General features: G+C 40.3%; 1 protein-coding gene across 3 annotated transcripts in view; it reads right to left on the bottom strand.

Annotated features, from left to right (window-relative positions):
- The window catches only part of LPAR1 (lysophosphatidic acid receptor 1), a 154,584-nt gene that overhangs the window by 42,561 nt on the left and 90,464 nt on the right, over positions 1 to 21,559 (bottom strand). For all 3 annotated transcript variants that reach the window (XM_061163438.1, XM_061163439.1, XM_061163441.1), the window contains exon 3: positions 15,036 to 15,783. In XM_061163438.1, the coding sequence (XP_061019421.1) occupies positions 15,036 to 15,783 (748 nt within the window). The remainder of the gene's footprint in view (positions 1 to 15,035; positions 15,784 to 21,559) is intronic.

Below are 21,559 nucleotides of genomic sequence, written 5' to 3'. Positions count from 1 at the left end.
TCTGCCTTGTAATTTAGTCATATTTGTAAATGAGTAAGGATTATACATTTTGGTATTTGTTTTCCCAACACATAAGAGGCAATGGATGTCACCTGAACTGAATTGGTTTGCACATAGATACAATGTTCTTTATGGAACCAAAGGGAAAAGAACTAGATATGGTGGGTGGCACCCTAAAATATAGCTCTTTACGAGACTTTGGCTCAATTTATGTAACAGTCCATCTATATGTCCTCTTGGGAGATAAGAATGTTCCCTGCTGAAAGACGACATATCATTACCACTGTACAGACAAGCCAACTCTGGCTTTGGAAGAGGCTATGATGCCATAATTTATAATCTCACCCCACACCAGGATTCTACATCCATTGGTTAAATGAGCAATTAAGAGATGAATGGATGGATGAATAAACAAACCACAGTAATGGGTTGAGTTCCCATATAGGATACTCAGTTTCATTTCTATGGGCAGACAGTGGGAAAATGCCACTAGTGATTATTTATGTCAATAAAAGAGGGCAAATGGCTCCAAGGAATGACCATTCCAGGAAAAATTTCAAAAGACCAACTACTACTGGTCAAAGGTGGCACTTTGATGAAAGCAGAACAACAGGTAAGGCATGAGAACTTTATGTTCACTGTAACACGTGCCAGCAAGCATTTTCTAGGCACTTTAACATCTACTTAACTCACAGCAATGTCCCCAATTCAGGGGAGGCAGTGATAAGTAATGCTCTCCCCAATCATCAATGGGAAACAGAGCTCAGATGGTAAAGAATCTGCCTGCAATGTGGGAGCTCCAGGTTTGATCCCTGGGTTGGGAAGATGCCCTGGAGAAGGAAATGGCAACCCATTCCAGTATTCTTGCCTAGAGAATTCCATGGACAGAGCAGCCTTGCAGGCTACAGTACATGGAGTCACAAAGAGTCAGCCATGACTGAGGGACTTTCACTTCACTCACTCATGACTGAACTATGGATGCCTGGAAACCAACACAAAGATTATGCTTCAAGTCCAAGAACCAGCTTATTACATAAGCCACCCAGGTGATTCAGACGCAGGTGGTCCTTGGACCATACCTGGAGAAACACAGATGCAGCAAAGCTCTTCATGGTACAGATGAAGAATCTGTCATAAAGGTTAAATGGGTTGCCCAAAGTCACACCAATCAGTGAGTGGCAAATCCAGAGTAAGAATATACTCAATGCCTTTCCAACCACACTCCATCACATTTCATGCTTAGCAGTCCAAACTTTTCTTTTCCTTCATCAGTGCTCTAAAAGCAGCAGCTACAAAAACATTCATAGCTAACAATTATGTGACATTTCCATGGGCACTATCATATATGATTATCAGAACAATATACTATTTGTACCTGGGGTAAGAGGGAACAGAAATTCAGAGTTTAAGATGCTTCCTTAAATTTTTATATAATATAGATTTGAGGCAAAGTAGACCACCTGACCTGCCTTTTGAGAAACCGGTATGCAGGTCAGGAAGCAACAGTTGGAACTGGACATGGAACAACAGACTGGTTCCAAATAGGAAAAGGAGTATGTCAAGGCTGTATATTGCCACCCTGCTTACTTAACTTATATGCAGAGTACATCATGAGAAACGCTGGGCTGGAGGAAGCACAAGCTGGAATCAAGATTGCTGGAAGAAATATCAATAACTACAGATAATGCAGATGACACCACACCTATGGTGGAAAGCAAAGAACTAAAGAGCCTCTTGATGAAAGTGAAAGAGTGAAAAAGTTGGCTTAAAGCTCAACATTCAGAAAACTAAGATCATGGCATCTGGTCCCATCACTTCATGGCAAATAGATGGGCAAACAGTGAAACAGTGACAGGCTTTATTTTTGGCGACTCCAAAATCACTGCAGATGGTGACTTGCAGCCATGAAATTAAAAGATGCTTGCTCCTTGGAAGAAAAGTTATGATCAACCTAGACAGCATATTAAAAAGCAGAGACATTACTTTGCAAACAAAAGCCCATTAGTCAAAGCTATGGCTTTTCCAGTAGTCATGTATGGATGTGAGAGTTGAACTATAAAGAAAGCTGAGCACTGAAGAATTGATGCTTTTGAACTGTGGTGTTGGAGAAGACTCTCAAGGGTCCCTTGGAATGCAAGGAGATCCAACCGGCCCATCCTAAAGGAAATCAGTCCTGAATATTCATTGGAAGGACTGATGCTAAAGCTGAAACTCCAATACTTTGGCCACCTGATGCAAAGAACTGACCCATTTGAAAAGACCCTGATGCTGGGAAAGATTGAGGGCAGGAGGAGAAGGGGACAACAGAGGATGAGATGGTTGGATGGCATCACTGACTCAATGGACATGAGTTTGAGTAAACTCCAGGAGTTGGTGATGGACAGGGAGGCCTGGCGTGCTGTAGTCCATGGGGTCACAAAGAGTTGGATACGACTGAGCGACTGAACTGAACTGAGTTGGACTTAATCAGTCAATGACTAGTAAGCGCTCAAATGTTAACCATTATTATTATCCCCATTTTTTTAGAAACTGTCAAAACTACAAATATTGACCTTTGAAAATTTTAAATTGGTATAAAAATTAATTAAAAATAAAATGAACAGCCAAACTACACAAAATTTACTACATTTTAAAACCGAAAAATATCAGTTTTTTAAAATAAAACTTAGCTATAAAATAATGCCAAAGAAAAGTAAATGTGAGAGGAAGAATGAAAACTCACAATGGTAGGAAGTTTGTTATAATCTAGTTTGTTCCCCCAAAACCAATAGGTAAGTTTTCATTCTAAAATCTATATAAAAACATTTCTCATGAAAACTTCAGTTAAACTAAATCTGGAAAAATGTAACAAACTAGAAATGTTTTACTGTGCTATATATTAAATTGTTGAAGGGATTAAAGCAGACTAACACATGGTCTAGAAAATATTTTCTCAATCAAAATTGAATGTCACTCTAATTCTGATTTAAGTATCTATAGTCACAAAGACAGGATGAAAATGTCAAGACTGGAGCAAAACAATGGGTAAAGCTACCTAGAAATAAACCTACACACAGCATTATTAATCTTGTAAGTCAACAGTTGCAAAGGGACAGTACATTGACCATACATCACATTGTAATGTAACAGCAATAAATAATTTACTATTGATACATTATAGACAAATCAAGATATATAAATGAATGCATTTTCAAATTCTATTTTCAATTTTATTCTGTTCCTGCTTCTCATGTCTTTCAAATGTATGTATGCTTCAGTGGTAGATTTCTGGCCTTAAAAGCTGTATAACCAATTCAGATTAAACTAAAATATTAAGAAGTTTCACTATGAAATTATATCAACTATACTATCTTAACACAGCAATATAAGTTATCTATACTACAGTCAGACTTAGTATTCTAATTTGATGTATATGGCATTTAGTACTTGTAGATACATTAGAGTACCTTAGAGTTAGCAAGGGGCTTAGAAATAGTGCTTTTTTAATGAAAACATCTTCATTTTTCCCAAGAGATAAGAATTTGCCACATTAAATAAAGCTAGTGCTCTAATCTCTACAACTCTTGTTTATTTGATCATTATATATGGCTTTTGCAGGATGTCCAAATACAGGCTTCCCCTGTTTTTGTTCAGAAACTCAGATTCCAGCACTTCGATTTATGGCTAGGCTTCTCCTCTAGGTCTGGAGCATACAAAGGAGCATTCCCGGGCATCACGTGCTCCGCAAGGTTAGCAAAGCAAATCCCTTCAGCAAAACATGGATGAATCACTCGCTGGCCACAGCAAACGCAAACGCTTGTCAGCTTTCCACCTCGTCAGTTTCCTGGGCAGGTCCTGTAAGGCTGGACTCCTGAGCGACTATCTTCTCTAACCCCGCCTCCCCCAAGAAAGGAAAATAACTCAAGCAAATGAATCCCTGCCTGCCACATGAAGAGAAGCTTTCTGAAGTGGAGAAATACCCATTTAGAATGAACTCATGGAAAACCCTACTTAAAATGCAGTGATCTCTGTGTCAACAAAAAGTCTACTTGGGCAGGATAAATAGGTGAAGCCATGAATTTCCAGTCTCCAGATGCCAGACTAAATCCCACTTCTTCAAAAAGACCCTGTTATTGCTCTGACACCCTCTTAGAACTTCGTATTTGCTTTGGATCATTATAATAACTCCTCTATGGGCGGAGAAGACCGGCCAGGGTTTAAGTAAAGCCATGACCACACTTGGTCAAGACAGTATCATCTTCACTAAAATACAGGAATAAAAAGTAACTTCTTGGAGCATAGGGCTCTAGCTTAGGGCTTAAAGAAAAAAATATCAAAGGTACAGACACAAGAAAATAAAGACTATTTCTATGGAAAAACACATTGCTAAAATATTTTTTTTCAAAGAACATGACAAAGTATATGTAAAAGGAGAGACGAGTTTAATTTTGAACTGGAGGTATACATTACCTTTTCATAAACATAATTTCAGAGAAACAAGTATAAGATTCTATAAACCAAATATGTCCCTTTATTTCCAGACAACTCAAAACAAAAATCAGAAATATCAGAAATATTAAATATGTGAAATCCCTGTGTACTTAAACTGACCTCCAGGGTACAGGTAAACCTGCAGTACAAAGCAAAAAACAAAACAAAACAAAACACCTATGTATAGAGGGTTGATTGCCATCTAAAACACTTTATTTCCCATTGAATGCTGTGTGTATTGGGATTGCCAGATAAAATACAAAATGCCAACTGAATTTCAGACAAACAGTGAATACTTTTGTTAGCATAAGTATGCCCGTGCAATTATTTTTATTTGCTAAATTTGGCAATTTTCATTCCTACACTTATCATAAGTGTAGGGGTCCACATCTCCAGGCAATGACCTTTCAAGTTCTAAAACATACATGTCACTACAGAGCCCTTCTTTCTTTATACAAAGTGTTAATTTGCATACACAGAAACAGCCCTTTCCTTATAGGTTAGTAACCATTCAAACTTATTTACTTCATAATCAATTTAATGTGCATATGATTAACTACAGTCAACTCAAAAAATGAATTATATAGTGCAAAATGCAGGGAATAAAATTATAAGCACAATGTTGTCTTAAAATCAAACAAGCTTCCCCTCCCACAAAAGCTGAACAGGGGTTATTTCCATATCTAAGCAACGTATTAATTGCAATATAAGGAAGTAATAACACTTAATTCAATTCAGAGTGCACAGAATACCTAATAGAAGTAATTCCTTTGCTGGGTTCACATGGAGAACTTGAATAACATCACCAAAGATGTTACTGCTCTAACCTCTTCATCATAAAGTTTCCTGATCTTGCCTAATGAGACAACAGCACTCCCACAGCACTTTTCATATTTTATTTACCAAATTATATTGTCTTTATTTATTTAAATGATCTATTATTAGCTCCTAAAATGAGAGTCCCTTGAGAACAGAATCCATATTTTCATTGACCTCTGCATCCCTACTACTTAACAAAGGCCCAAGGAGACATTCCATATATGTTTATTAACAAAATAAACTATTATTTACGAGCTCATACTAGAACTTAACCTAAAGAAATGTCGTGGACAGGCAGGATGTGGAACTGCCTAATTATAACTATCTTTTAACAAATATTCTTTTCAATGAGACTCAGTATTAAATTCCATTAAATTTCAAGGAACAGGCTTCCCTGGTGGCTCAGACAGTAAAGAATCTGCTTTCAGTGCAGGAGACCCAGGTTCGATCCCTGGGTGGGGAAGATCCTCTGGAGAAGTGAATGGCAACCCACTCTGTATTCTTGCCTGGAGACTTCCATGGACAGAGGATCCTGGCAGATGTCCATGGGGTCACAAAGAGTAGGACATGACTGAGCGACTAATACTTTCACTTTCAAGCAACACAGGTTTATTCCTATTGTTACTAGGGAACCTATAAAACTCTACCCAGAATAAAAGATACAGTTTATTTATTCATTCAATAAATTTTTAGGCTTTTCCAAGTGCTAGACTCTGTTCCAGAGATGGGAAATAAGATAAAGCCTTGTGATCACTGAATTCCCATATCAATATTCCAGAAATGGATGAAGTAGCAGTGAGAGATTAGAAAGGGAGATAAATATCTTTTCCTTTTTAGGTGGACAGTCATGGGACCCAGACTAAAGGAATCGGAAGTGGTCACACGTTAAGCTGGGGACCAGCAATAAGGACTCATGACCCTGTCCACGTGCATTTCTTTCATTTATGCCAGACATGGCCTTTCACTGTGGATCAGAAGAAAACAGAACAGGGCCCTCAATGATGGATGGTTGCCTGCTGTGCCCTAAGCATGACAGGTCCACCGGAGCTGACGACCCTTCTTAAGAGACGTTGACACAACGGCCTGTTCTATTTAAACACTCATTTTAATAGTCAACACTATTTAACTATTTGATCTGGAGATATCCAGAGGGCTACCAGGGCAAAACTGTCATTTCTTCTGGGGTTAGCAGGACTTTTCATACATAGGGCCTGAGGCTCAACAAATAAGATGCAGGCAACTCCGAAGTATAGATGTATCTTTGGAAAAGCAAAGGCCACTTAGAATAAAATTTACAGTCTGTTATTAGAGCTAACAGCTGCTAAACCATAACAGTATTCTTATACCATGTCATAGAAATGAAGCACCATCACAGCCACCAAATCCACTGTTGTGTGTATGCTGGTGTGTAGGTGAGAGGGGTACATCAGAGAGAAGAGGGAAATGGCAGGGCGGGGTGGGGGGGTGGGGGGAGAAAATACACGTGCAGACCAGACCTCATGTTTATGACAATGCAGCGTTGTACATTAGCCAGATCCTGTGCTAAGCGTGCTTTACAGAAATTACCACATTCTAGTGCTCATGGTCGCCTGATTATAGAAAGGTCCTACTGCCCCTATGTTAATCAGTTCTGAAACTGAGGCTCAGAGACGTTCAGTCATTTCCACAAGGCCATGAAACTAAAAAGTGAGGAGTGAGGATTCAAATTCTAAACTCTGGCCTATTTTATTCCAAAACAAAGCTCTCAAGCCCTAAGCAAGAGTGATTCCCAGGGGCGACCACAGTTCCTTCAGGAAACCTTTGCATCTTTTATGACCTTTAAGGATAAGGACAAATGACTGGGTAACCTTCATTCTGGACTGACAGGCGTCTCAGCCAGATGAGGTCTGAATCACTCTCATCACACCTAAAATAAGAAAGAGCTTCATGTTCTGTCTGCTGTGTCCACACCTCAGAAGGAACTCTGTTAGGTTCATGTGGTATTTTTGTTTTCTGTTTCTGTTTTAAAAGTTTCTTATGAGTAAAAATATTTGAATGGATTTGGGCAACAAAAGGGTACAAAGAGCTGGTATTTGAAAGTTGTTTTCTTGTTTGCCCGGGCCCAGGATTTGGGGTCTGGGCAGCGCTGTGGGGCTTCCGCGGGGACTCTCTCCTGACCACACCCATGGTGCCAGCCAGCCCGTGGCTGACCCAACAACAGAGGCTCTCATGAATGGCCTCCCAGGCCCTTCCTCAAAGGGGCCTTAACGGGGACGCCACAGCGACCTGAGGAGACTCAGGGTAGCTCTGGTTCCTCTTCAGAGCAACAGGATGTGCAGTTCGTCACCTGTGGCCAGGGAATAAGAGGCTCCTGTGTCCAGCCCCTTCCCTGACAGGACTAACTGGGGAACCTTCCCTCGTTGCGCACAGCTCTCTACTGCAGTCACGTTTTAAAAAATCATTTCTTTGAGACTCTCCCCTATAGACGTACCATCCCCTTTAATGGGGGAAAGTGAAAGTGAAGTCGCTCAGTCATGTCGGACTCTTCGCGACCCCATGGACTGCAGCCCACCAGGCTCCTCCGTCCATGGGATTTTCCAGGCAGGAGTACTGGAGTGGGGTGCCATTGCCTTCTCCTTAATGGGGGAGAGTACACCTAAAGCTAATTACTCTAAAATTGATATGCTGCTGCTGCTGCTAAGTCGCTTCAGTCATGTCCGACTCTGTGCGACCCCATAGACGGCAGCCCACCAGGCTCCCCCGTCCCTGGGATTCTCCAGGCAAGAACACTGGAGTGGGTTGCCATTTCCTTCTCCAATGCATGAAAGCGAAAAGTGAAAGTGAAGTCTCTCAGTCATGTCCAACTCCTAGCGACCCCATGGACTGCAGCCCACCAGGCTCCTCCGTCCATGGGATTTTCCAGGCAGGAGTACTGGAGTGGGGTGCCATTGCCTTCTCTGAAGCGGATATGAAGAAAAGTCATAATTCCTTGCTTTTACATCAATTCTAGTTCTGTGTTTTCCAACAGAAAATTCTACATGGCCGATCCACAGTAGTTATGTCCTTATCATTTGAATGTATATTTCTAAGTAGAACTATAAATTACCTTGGAAATCAAATCAGCCAACTCCATCCCACAGATGAAGATACAAAGAAATGACTGCATAAAGTGACCTGCCCAGAATCACCCAGGTAATGACTAGAGTCAGGATCGGATTCCAGAGGCATCCTGCCTCCATGAATATAAGTGGGGAAACACACACACAGAGTAAAATATAAACAATAAAAACCAAGATAAATGAGAAACTAATACAATGCTCTCCTTAACAAAGAAACAGGAGGGTAATATGTGTAAAAACTACATAAAGTGCCAGTAATTCAGTTTCCAATGACTCTTGTTAACACTTCATTTCAGAGATCACCAGTTGTTTATAATTAAAGCCAAATTCAAGAGGACCCTTTCTGTGGGTTCCAGGTACCTTTATAGCCACACTGTTTACACCTAACCTTGGGTAGCCACATAAATACATGCTGATGTTCACAAGCAAGAAAATGATGGAAAGTGTGGGTGGAACTGAACAAGCTGGAGGCCTCGGCAGGGGGAACAGTACCTAACTAGGAGTGAACCCAGTTCTTGGTTTGAGCCACCAGCTAACACAGACTGAAATTTCTCAATTAACTTGGGAGCTTCAGTCTCTTTATTTATAAGATTAGGAAGTTGGATAGTGTGATTTTTAAAAGACATAGTGTGATTTTTGTTTTCAGCTCTATTAATTCTAAATCTGGACAGTCCTTGCTATATTAAAAAAAAAAAAAACGTGAGAAGTTGTTCTTTACTATCCTTACACAGTGGAACAAGTCCAATGTCAAGCTCTACATTTAAAAAGCCAAAAGAAAACCTACAAGGAATATAAACAAACAGAAGGCATGGTCTGGAAAGAGGGCCACCATAGTCTGGGTTGACCAGACTAGTCTCGGTTTCTGCCTGGTGTCCCAGTTTCCCAGTTGGTGCCTCTTCTCACTACCAAAAGGGTCACAGTTTGGACGAAAAATTATATGGTTATGCCTACAAGGAACTGGTGTTCTTTATCTCAGGGACTCCTTCAGCACCCCTGATCACCTAAAGGCTGAAACTCAAACTCCTTAGTACATTATGCAGACTCTGAGTCAAAAGTCTATGCAGCACCCCCACCACATGGTAATCACACCCAACAACTTCCAGTTCCCCAGAGGTGAGTTTTTGCTGAGCTTCTCCTCGACCCCCACCTTAACAGAAAGACAAACTCCTCCACGTACATCAAGATTGAACTCAATACTGCCTCCTCTGGGAGCCCTCCTTTCCCTCCACTCTGCCCAGACATCAGCTGGCATGTGGGTCCCACTGCTTTTGCAACTCTTTCTTAGTCTCCTCTAAGAATGGATTGTAAAAGCAAAAATAAACAAGTAGGCTTACATCAAACTAAAAAGGAGGATTAGATTAAACCAACAAGCTTCTGCACAGCAAAGGAAACCATCAACAATACAAAAAGACAACCTACTGAATGACAGAAAGAAAAAGAAAGAAAGAAAGTGAAGTCGCTCAGTCATGTCTGACTCTTTGTGACCCCGTGGACTGCAGCCTTCCAGGCTCCTCCATCCATGGGATTCTCCAGGCAAGAGTACTGGAGTGGGTTGCCATTTCCTTCTCCAGGGGATCTTCCTGATCCAGGGATTGAACCCAGGTCTCCCGTATTGCAGGTAGACACTTAACCCTCTGAGCCACCAGGGGTGAAAACATTTTACTGAATGGTAGAAGATACTTGTAAATGATAAATCTGATAAGGAGTGAATACCCAAAATATATAAAAAATACTCACACAACTCAACAACAAAGTCTGATTTAAAAGTGGGCAGAGGAGCTGAACAGACATTCTTCCAGAAGACAGTCAACAGACACATGAAAAGATGTTCAGATCACTAATTATTAGAGAAATGCAATCAAAACCACAATAAGGTATTACCTTTTGCCTGTTAGAGTGACTATTATCAAAAAGGAAAGATATAACAAGTATTGGAGAAGATGTGGAGAAAAGGGAACCCTCCTACACTGTTGATGGGAATAGAAATTGGTTCAGTCACTATGAAAAACAGTGTGGAGATTCCTCAAAAAATTAAAAGTAGAACTACCATATGATGCAGTTATCTGACTGCAGGGTGTTTATCCAAAGAATAAAAAAACACTAATTTTAAAAGATATGTGTACCTCTATGTTCAACACAGCATTATTTACATAGCCAAGATATGAAAACAATCTAAGTGCCCATCAACAGATGAATGGATAAAGAAGATGTAATATCAGACACAATGGAATACCACTCTGCTATAAAAAAGATGAAATTTTGTCATTGACAACATGGATGAACCTTGAGGGTATTAGTCTAAGTGGAGTAAGCCAGAGAAAGACAAATATATGATTTCACTTATTGTGGAATTAAAGTAATGGTTACTGGGGGAAGGAGTGGGGAGGAGGGTGAAATGGATAAGAGAGATCAACAGTATGGTGATAGATGGTAACTAAATTTTTGGTAGTGAGCATGCTGTAGAAATATACTGTCGTACACATGAAACTTACATAATATAAACCAATGTTGTCTCAATTTTTAAAAAATGGTGTTTACATTATTCATCTTTTTATCCCTTAGTACATATTTAACAACTCAACAATATGTTTATTGAATTAAATTGAACACAGAAGTACAGAACGATTTGCTTATAGGGTATTTGCTGAATTATCTTTCATCACAGTAACAAGAAAACAATGAGCTCTCCTTGGTGTAAGGCACAGGGTACGTCAGGAATAAGCAGTCGTTTGGCTTCAGTGGTGATCACTTCCAGCCAGAAGGGATCCAACTAGAAAAACAGTGTCTCTCTCTTCTTCCCCAAAGAGACAGGCTCCACCTGTATTTATTTTTGCTTTATGCTCCTCATTCTCTCTCACGATAACAATGCAAAAACCTCCACACCATAACCATTATTTTCTCTTTCCAAATCCTGGTTTCCCTCTTCTCTAATTATCCCCAACAGAAGTGTCCCCATCACAAAGAACAGAGCGAGAAAGGCAAGGACTTACAACTCAAGATAGACTGTGGTCAAATAAGGAAGAACTTGACTGCCATTCTCAACCAACTGTGGAACAGATTCAAAACGAATTCTTGGTAAAATGTCAAGTGGGGAGAATTCAAGCCTGGGGAAAGGATAACATGACCTCACGCTAGGACAATGAACCTTCAAGTTAACTACACCTTGAACTAAACACTCCCTTAATCAGAAGCAGTGGTGACTGGTGCTCCAACACCAAACAATGAAAAAGAGCCTAAGAGAGGAGAGTCATAAGCATCATCAGAAGAAGAAAAAGGAGGAAAGGCATGCTCCCTGAAAGCTTTCTTCTGCCCAGGAAATAGAGCACAGGCAACTAGGCAGTATCAACAGAAACAAATGGGATTACAATGTTTCAATTTACCAGGGCAGTGTTGCTCAAGCTTTATACCTCAATATAGCATGTCCCAGGAGTTGTTTGTATTACAGAGGCAGGAATAGAATGGAGGTGAAAAACACATGGGCTCTGGAAACAGACTGCCAGAGACATATCCTAGTTCCTGTACTTAACTAGCTGTGTGACCTTGGGCAAGTTACCTAACGTCCCTGGGCCTCAGTTTTCACATCTGGAAAATGAAGCTAACAAACAAGATAATGGTACCTGGAAAACCCTCAGGGATGCTCTTCACAAAAAGTCATTTCTAAGGCAGAGTATAGCTTGGCCCATGATTTAAATGCTATGTGTGTTTTACAAATAAAACTATCAAGATCCAGTACTCACTTCATAAATCTCAAAGACCCTTTTATATTGACCCCTAGAAATCTGACTTGTTGACCAACAAATCCTTTAAACTGAAGGATAAATAACCAATAAACATTGGTTTACTGAACTGAATAAGTCTAAAACCCAGAGGTCACCCTATGACATGGTGAAATACAAACTGAAGGTTTGACACCGTTAAATCAAACCATAGTCATCACCAGAATAAATGAATAAGGTAAGCATTATTTATTGGGCAGCCACTGTGGTCACTTTCCAAGCTGTAGTAAATATTTGATGGGAAGGCATAAAATGTGACAGGGATGTACCCAGGCTTGGCTTCTGCCACACGACTGAACAAAATGGCATCAACTTAGTGAATTCATTCTGGCTTTTCCTGGTCCTCAGTTCTGAAGGCTCGGAAATTTGGTTTTGTCACCACATTCATTTATTCAACAGTTACTTGACAAGCACCTACTTTGCGCCAGATCCTGCAAGAGGAAACGTGGAGAAAGTGGACAACACATCATTACAATCCTTGCCCAAAGTTGCAAAGTTGACAGTTTGGCAGAGAAGACATATTAAAAACCCAAACGTGCACGGCAAAAATACCTGATTGTCAACAACCTAATTTACAATGAGAAGAGCTTCAAGTAGACTAGAATTTTTTGTTCCTACAGACCAACTCATCTCTTGGCAATCATGACTACATAAAATTCAAACAGGGGAGTATGTTGTATGAATGGGACCCAGGCACCACATTGATAAAAAACCCCGGAATGTTTAGGGTTGTGAGTTACCTATTCTGAGCCCTGCCTATTCTCCCATTCTCACCCCTTTTCTCCAAAAGTCTAAAGTCCACTTTTCAAATTTCTCCTTCCTCTACTACAATCCCATACATTATCTTGTCTCACCAAATTTCTTCACCTATCACCCTGATTGACGTTTTCCATGTTCTAAAACTTCCTCCATCACATACCTAAAGAAATAGTGCCACTTATTTCAGAGGCAGCTACATATATTCAATCTTTGTAGAGGTCACAAGTTTAACCTTAAAGGGCATAATAGTATCTGTTACTTTCACATTAAGGGTTGGTGTGGTGGGGCAGAAGGGCCACTTAGGGCCATTGTGCCCTGAAACTGTTGCTCCATAAACCCTCAAAATAGTTCTTATTTAAACTGCAAAATCACCCAATCAGGCCCAAAAGTTAACTTTATATGAATCACTAAGCATATTATACACACTGGAAAATGCCAGGCATTATACAAAGGTCAAAATTAAAGCAAGAACTTGGCAGGTTCATAGTTCAAGTTCAATAGTCATTTTCTGTTGGTCATTCTTTGAACTATGAGCAGTACCTGAGATAACAGTAGAAAAAGTGCACCCATATGAAAAGTTTCAACCAACACTCAGATCAGCAGTAAACGGATACTTGAGTCAATACAGAAGTGAAATATCTCAAGTTATTTAATAATTTAAAAAAAAGAAAGCGTCCATGGTAAATGAAGACATGTTTCATCCCTACCATGGAGGCTGTATATCTGGAGCACAGGAAAGCACAGGGCTTTTGTTGATAATTAAACATAGATGGAAACCATTTTTGTACTTCAATTGAACATTGTTTGATGGGAAAAGATCGTTTTACATCTGAGGTGATGGGGGCCTCGGTAGGTCATGTATACCACCTACATGTGCCAGTTAGTCATAGTGTCAGGCCTTTGAGTCGAGAATCCCAAGACCTGGTCTTTATCCTGAGAGCCATAATTAGGGCTCTCTTTCCCATGGCTAAAATTAACGTAGCTCCCAGCATTTCAGAGGATCCACACAATCCCAGGTTCCAGCCACTCAACCCTGCTTTACAAACTGGAACAAAGAACAATAGAGGAACTTTCCACTGAATTTTCATGGAGAAAGATGAAAAGCTTACTATTAAAAAAACTTTTTTAATGTGATGAAACAGCAACTTGAATACAGTCTATGGAGAAAATGTAATTCCAGAGGGTACTTATTTAAAATGCTCAGCGGATGAACTTTTAAAATAGGCCCTCTAAGTTTCAAAAGAAATGTTCTGTGTGTTTCTTCTTCATAGACACATTTCCAGGAGTCAGCACAAGGCCTGGAAGTTATGAGGTGTTCTTTAACTCTTTTCTGAATACATAAATGAGTAAATATATTCCTCTGGATCACTAACCATGAATTTTTCATCTAGGAAAAATAAGTTATTTAAAGACAAAAATTATTCTAGTATACATCACATAAAAGAATAAAACTTTGTTTTTCACTTTGAAAGATGAATTAATTTTTACCACGAAAAACAGGCTCAATGGACATGAGTTTGATCAAACTCTGGGAAATAGTGAAGGACAGGGAAGCCTTCATGGGGTCGCAGAGTTGGACATGACTTAGCAACTAAACAACAATTAAAAACAGACAATTAATGGAAAAAAATAAGTGTTCATAAAGATGACTGTCACAGATGACATTAATTCTAAACCATTTTGTGCAATAAATATATAAAAAATCTTGATATACTTACCTATATGCATGCAGTAGCAATGACTGAATGTGAAAGATATCTTATTAGGAAATAGACTCATAAAAATGACTATATATGAAAGAATATTCATAAGAGACTAAAAATACTTTCTGGGAATTTGTAATAAACACACTATGGACAAAAGTTCCATAATTTGGGCTGTAATAAAATCTTTCAAAAGCAGGGATTTGTCAATACTTGATAGCCAAACTTGTTAATAAGATCTTCCCCATCATCATCATTTGTATCACATCACTAAGACATTACTTCCCTGAGACCAATTCTGTAATTATAGGAAGACTGGGATGCTGACTTTATCATAAACATTTTATGGATGTTCACACTGTTGTTTTATCACTACCGTAAACTCATCTGGTTTGTTGATGGTAACTCACCAAGCACAATGACCACGGTCTTCAGAAGACTCATCATGGTATCCCGATTCCGTCGGGGTCCAGAACTATGCCGAGACATCCTCATAGTCCTCTGGCGAACATAGCCAAAGATATGAGCATACAGAACCACCATGACAACAAAGGTCACCAAGTTGAAAATGGCCCAGAAGACCAAGTAAGAGTCGCTGTAGAGGGGTGCCATGTTGGAACAATTTTCAATATCACAGATGCAGTTCCAGCCCACACTGGGTATGGCCCCCATAACAATGGCCATGGTCCAGATGACCACAATCACCACCACCACCCGCCGATTGCTCATCCGCGTGTGGAGCTGCATCCGGAAAACCGTGATGTGCCTCTCAATTGCGATGGCCAGTAGGTTGGCCACGGAAGCCGTCAGGCTGGTGTCAATGAGGCCCTGTCGCAGGAGCCACGTGCTGACAGTCAGTCTCCGAGTATTGGGTCCTGTGTTGAACATTAGGTAGAAGTAGGCCAACCCAGCAAAGAAGTCCGCAGCAGCCAGATTCGCCATTAAGTAATAAATAGGAAAATGGAAGCGGCGGTTGACATAGATCGCCACCATGACCAGGAGGTTAGCCAACATGATGAAAATACAGACGGTGATTCCAAGTCCCATCACCAGCTTGCTGACTGTGTTCCATTCTGTGGCAAGATACTTTCCACTCCGGTTATAAAAGAAGGCGATGGACTCATTGTAGAAGCACTGTGGTTCATTCATGGCTGTGAACTAAAACAGAAAGGAAGAAAGATGAGAAAAAGCGAAAAACCACAGATCCAAATTTAAAGATGTATAGATAAATCAAGGCTTCTATGGTAAATGTGGCCCCCAAAAAGCCATAAGCAAAGAATTTGAAAATCTGACTCTGTGTAATGTTCTATGATTATACTGAAACCCCAAGATTTCTTACAGTTTTACTGTCCTCAAGATTAAAGAGAGCTGGAGTTAAATAAATGACAAGGTCTGTGCTTGGTGGTTGCACATCATTGAAGTCTACTAGAAAAGCCACACGACCCAGAAATCGTGCTTAAAATACATGAGACAGATGAGAATTTTGCAAGAGGGTTGCAACTGGAATATTTACCATAGTGCAATCTATTTTGACCTGTTATTTAGGGAATCTGTAAACACAGTTGGTTTATAGATAGGGTATCATTGCCCTATTATTCTGCATTTCTGTTCTCACATAGCATGTTCAATCCGTGTCAGGCATCTTGTAACGTTAAGTCCCCACAGGAATTATCAGCGCCAACATCTCAAAGAGGTCACTATGCATCAAAGCTCCTTTGCCCAAAGCCAGCGTTTGCTGTTCAACATTCCTGTGGTCAGCACTGTCTATCCCCACAACTACTTACCCCAGAATAGCATTCATCAACGCATCTATGATGTTTGAGAACTTTTTTCTTTTTGGAGGACATAAGAAAATATGTTACCTAGTGTAACCTTCAAAGAGCAGTTGCTATTTGGACACTTTTCTAAAGTATATCTTTTAAAATGATAATGAGTGATTTAGTTCAGTTCAGTCGCTCGGTCATGTCCAACTCTTTGCAACCCCATGAACCGCAGCATGCCAGGCCTCCCTGTCCATCACCAACTCCCAGAGTCCACCCAAACTCATGTCCATTGAGTCGGTGATGCCATCCAACCATCTCATCCTCCGTCGTCCCCTTCTCCTCCTGCTCTCAATCGTTCCCAGCAACAGGGTCTTTTCAAGTGAGTCAGCTCTGCACAACAGGTGGCCAAAGTATTGGAGTTTCAGCTTCAACATCAGTCCTTCCAATGAACACCCAGGACTGATCTCCTAATGTTTTATTATGTGTTTTTATATTTTTAACATTCTCAATTGGAATATATTTGCTTATTAACTACTTCAGCTCTTACTTGAATCCAAAAAGGATTGAGGAGGTTTATAACAGAGTGACATAGGCAGTCAATAAAACTATTACAACAAAATTAGAGAGTAAGAAGTAACATGAAGGAGAAACTAGAAAATTACACACCAAATCAACTTTCCTAAAGACTTAAGTTTACCTGTGACTCCTAAAATTGAAGAATATTTTTTGAAGACAGCTCACAACCAACCTTTTTATCTTGCATTGCATTTGATAAATAATCTAGCAAATCCAGTTTTTTTTAAAGCAAATACAGTTTTAACCACTAGTTTTGATCAAATATTCTACTGAATATCCGTGGACTGTGCATAAATGTTTACCAATCACAGAAACCTCCAAAACAGTGTGTGAGATTCTTCTTGAATGCTTAGTCTCCTCACTTGTCCAGAAATCTAGGGTCTCTTTCCTCATTTATACTCAACAGACTTTAGATCATGCTTCTATAATCATCACTCTTACTAGGCTGTATGATTATTTATCACTTTGTTTCTTAAAAAGATGACACTCCAGGGGAAGAGTTGGGACCTTGCCCTACACATCTTGGTATTTCATGTACCTTCCACAGAGAACCCCTTATTGGAGATCTGAGAATTTATGCTTCATTCCACTTCCAATCTTGCCATTACTCTGGGTAACTCATCTAATATTCTAGCTTCTCAGTTTCTTGATCTCATCACTCATGCCTTTCTATTCCTATAACTCAGCTGCCCACTCCCCTGGCCATACCCTGAACTTGGTAATCGTTCAAAACTGTCTCCCTTTGGAAATAATCAATTGATACATTCAATACTGTTTACATTTTAATTACTCTTCCCATTCTTTCCAGTTTATACATTCTAGTTACTCACTTCCCATTCTTCACAATTTTTCATTTGATCCCCAATACAGCAGTTTTTTGAAGCCATCTATTTCCTTAAGCATCCTATTTTTTCCCAGTAGATTACCTCTCTCTCTTACCCCTTTTTCTTATCCATCTCAGGTTCCATAGTGTATCATTTCAACCACTTTTTTTTGGCTAACACAGGAACACATTCTCTTCTTGAAGACTCTGAGGTCAGGTTTCCTTCAGAATTTAAACATTTTCTGGTTTTGTTTTTGCTTTTGACCACCAGGACGTCGGATCTTAGTCCCCCAATCAAAAATGGAACCCACACCCCCTGCAGTGGAAGCACAGAGTCTCAATCACTGGATTGCCAAGGAAGTTCCCCTGAATTTGCTGGTTTTAAGCACAATTATAGAGGACATAATCCTTATCTGATGTAACAGCCCCATCAAAATTTAGGGCAGCACACCATAATGATACACATTACTTTCTAAACTAAAACATGAATGTTGTGTTGTGTGCTTAGTCACTCAGTCGTGTCAGACTCTTTGAGACTCCCTGGACTGTAGTCTGCAAGGCTCCTCTCTCCATGGAATTTTCCAGGCAAGAATATTGGAGTGGGTTGCCATTTCTTACTCCAGGGGATCTTCCCAACCCAGGGATCGAACCACATCTCTTGTGTCTCCTGCATTGGCAGGTGAATTCTTTACTACTTGATCCACCTTGGAAGTCCTAAAATACGAGTATATACACTAAATTTGATAAATAAAAGTTGTAAGTAGCCTCATATTGATTCATTTAGAGCAAATTTTGCCACTGAGTTAAGAAAAAAAAATCTTCCATTTTCAGACCTTCTTGAATTTTATAATTTCAAGTTAGGAAGCAGAGACCTTTACCTTTTAATCAACTTGCTCCACTGTACTCTTGCAACCATTTCTTAGAGTAACAGCAGTCTTGGATGAAAACAACTGGTTCCTGTAATGGTAAAGAAGCCACCTGACACTGCAGGAGACAAAAGATGCAGGTTCAATTCCTGGGTCGGAATACCCCCTGGAGGAGGGCATGGCAGCCCACTCCAGTATTCTTGCCTGGAGAATCCCATGGCCAGAGGAGCCTGGTGGACTATAGTCCATGGGGTTGCAAAGAGTCAGACATGACTGAGCAACTAACACTACTCCATACTTATGCCAAGGATTCTGAGAAATGTTAGAGGAAATCTAAAATACCTGGCAGGCTTCCCAGATAGCTCAGTTGGTAAAGAATCCACCTGCAATGCAAGGTTCTGGTTCTATTCCTGGGTTGGGAAGACCAGCTGCAGAATGGATAGATTACCCACTCCAGTATTCTTGAGCTTCCCTTGTGGCTTAGGTGGTAAAGAATCAGCCTCAATAGAGACTTTAATGCCATAAGAAACCTGATTTTCGCCATAATTATTATTCTGTGTCTTCTTCACAGTAGCTATTTAAAACTTATCTATTATTCTCTCGAGTCCCACCTTCCATCTCTGCATCAGCAGTTGCCAACAGGGGAACTTAAAAATCATCAGCTTGGAACTCTTACCTTTAAAATTACTACTCAAGAATCTATCCTTCCTTCTCCTCCTGTTACAATGGAAAAGGCATACCCTTTGTCTTCAAGTGTTATGAATCCCATTCATCCCTACTATTTCCAGAACCTTGTTCTATAAATTGCTTCCTTTCTCTTCTTCAGACCTTCAATTCTCCTCCTCACTCATTCTTCTGTCCCATGAATCTTTCCTATCCATAATCAAGCTGGTTTAATCTCTACCAAAGACAGAAAGAAAGCCTTACAATAACCTCATGTTCACTTTCAGGTTTGATGATTCTTTCCCATTCATGGCCAATTGCTCTCTCTTATGTCTCACTGGGGATGAGATGGTTGGATGGCATCACCGACTCGATGGACATGAGTCTGAGTAAACTCTGGGAGTTGGTGACGGACAGGGAGGCCTGGTGTGCTGCAATTCACGGGGTTGCAAAGAGTCAGACACGACTGAGTGACTGAACTGACTGACTGATGTCTCACTGGGCACACACTGGTTTCTCAATTACCTGTCATATGGCTTCTCCTCCTACCCCTCCATGAAAACCACTCTAGCCAATCCTTGAGTTTCACATAACTTCCCAAAGTCACACCAATCTGGTGGCTGGTCCAATGGGAACTTATCAGCCCTCACCATACTAACCCCTCAGAGCATTAGACACATGACTGGAAGCCTCTTTTTAAGAAAATCCTCTTTCTTTGACTCTTGTGACATCATATTCTCCTGGGTGCTGATCTCTCTCTTGGGCTGGTCCTCCACAGTCATTTCCAAGGTTTCCCATCCTCTGTGCAATGTTACTATTTCTACCCTATATTCTCATTTAGCACACGTGTACTGATTTTTCAAAAATGTCCTCCAAGATTTCAGTTATCTTATATATCTCAAATATTCCCATGCCCAGTCATTCAGTCGTGTCCAACTTTTTGTGACCCCAAGGACTGTAGCCTGGCAGGCTCCTCTATCCATGAGATTTTCAGGCAAGAACACTGGCATGAGCTGCCATTTATTTCTCCAGGGGCTCTCCTGACGCAGGGATCAAACCCCACATTTCCTGCCTCTCTTGGATTGGCAGGCTGATTCTTTACCACTCACCCACCTGGGAAGCCCAAATACTCCCACACCTATACATTTAATCCCTATTCCTTTCCTGTGCTTTAAGCAAATATCAAACTGCCCACCATTATCTCTATTGCATAGTCTCTGTGTTCAAAACTAAGCTCAAACTTTAAATCTTCCCCAGCTTGCTCCTCCTGTGGTCTCTATTGCTAAGGCTAGAGAACCACTAGCTTTCCAGTGGCCTGAGTGCTAAACCTGGGAAATTCCTTTTTCTCTCATCCTCATCATTCAGACAGTAACCATATTCTCTAAATTCTCCTTCCTCAGTATCTGTTCCACCTGTTTACTCATCCTCATGGCCACCAGCAATACTAATATACTGGTTTCCTCGGTGTTCTTTCCACCTAGCACTAACCTCTTCTCTAGTGATCTTTCTAAAAGACAAAACTGCTCAAACTGTTTCTCTACTGAAAATGTTTCAGTGGCTTACAAGTGCACATAAGCTAAAGATCTAAACTCTTCAACCACTTTATCAGACCTCTCTAGCCTCTCCTGCCTCAACTCAAGCTATTAATGACTTCAAGCTCTCTGCTTCACCTGTTTAATGTACTGGAATCTCTTTCACCTCTGGTTCTCAGCATCACTGAGAACGGATATTTTCTGCACCAGCATCCAGAACGTTTGTAAAACACAGCTTGATGTCCACATCCCAAGAATTTCTGATTTAGCAGAGCTGAGAATGGGCCCAGGTGATACTGATGCTGCTAGTCTAAGGACCACACTTTGAGTACCATTGGCCTAGAACAATCTTTCCCCCATTTTCACCTTATACTCATTCTTCATGTACCAGTTGAATACTATTCTTTCTAGTTGTTCTCCTAAGATCTTCCCACGTCTCAGCAACATGCTTCCTCCACAGTTCCCTGCATTATACCTATAACAACACACAATGTACAATAACGGCTTAATTATCTATTGACATGTCCCCACACTGGACTAAATATTATGAGGGCAGAGGGTCTTTCTTGTTAGTTGTATAGTGTCCAACTATTAGACTAGATGCTAAATGTATACTGATTGCTTCTAAAGCTAATTCCAAAAATGTTTACACTTCATGAGTTTCCTTTCTGCAAAGGATATTTTTTAAAATGTAAAGATAAATGTTGTATT

The sequence above is a fragment of the Dama dama genome, chromosome 16 (assembly GCF_033118175.1).
Source record: "Dama dama isolate Ldn47 chromosome 16, ASM3311817v1, whole genome shotgun sequence".
Taxonomy (NCBI): domain Eukaryota; kingdom Metazoa; phylum Chordata; class Mammalia; order Artiodactyla; family Cervidae; genus Dama; species Dama dama.
Note: the sequence above shows the minus strand (reverse complement) of the source record. Positions and strands in the feature narration are given on the sequence as shown.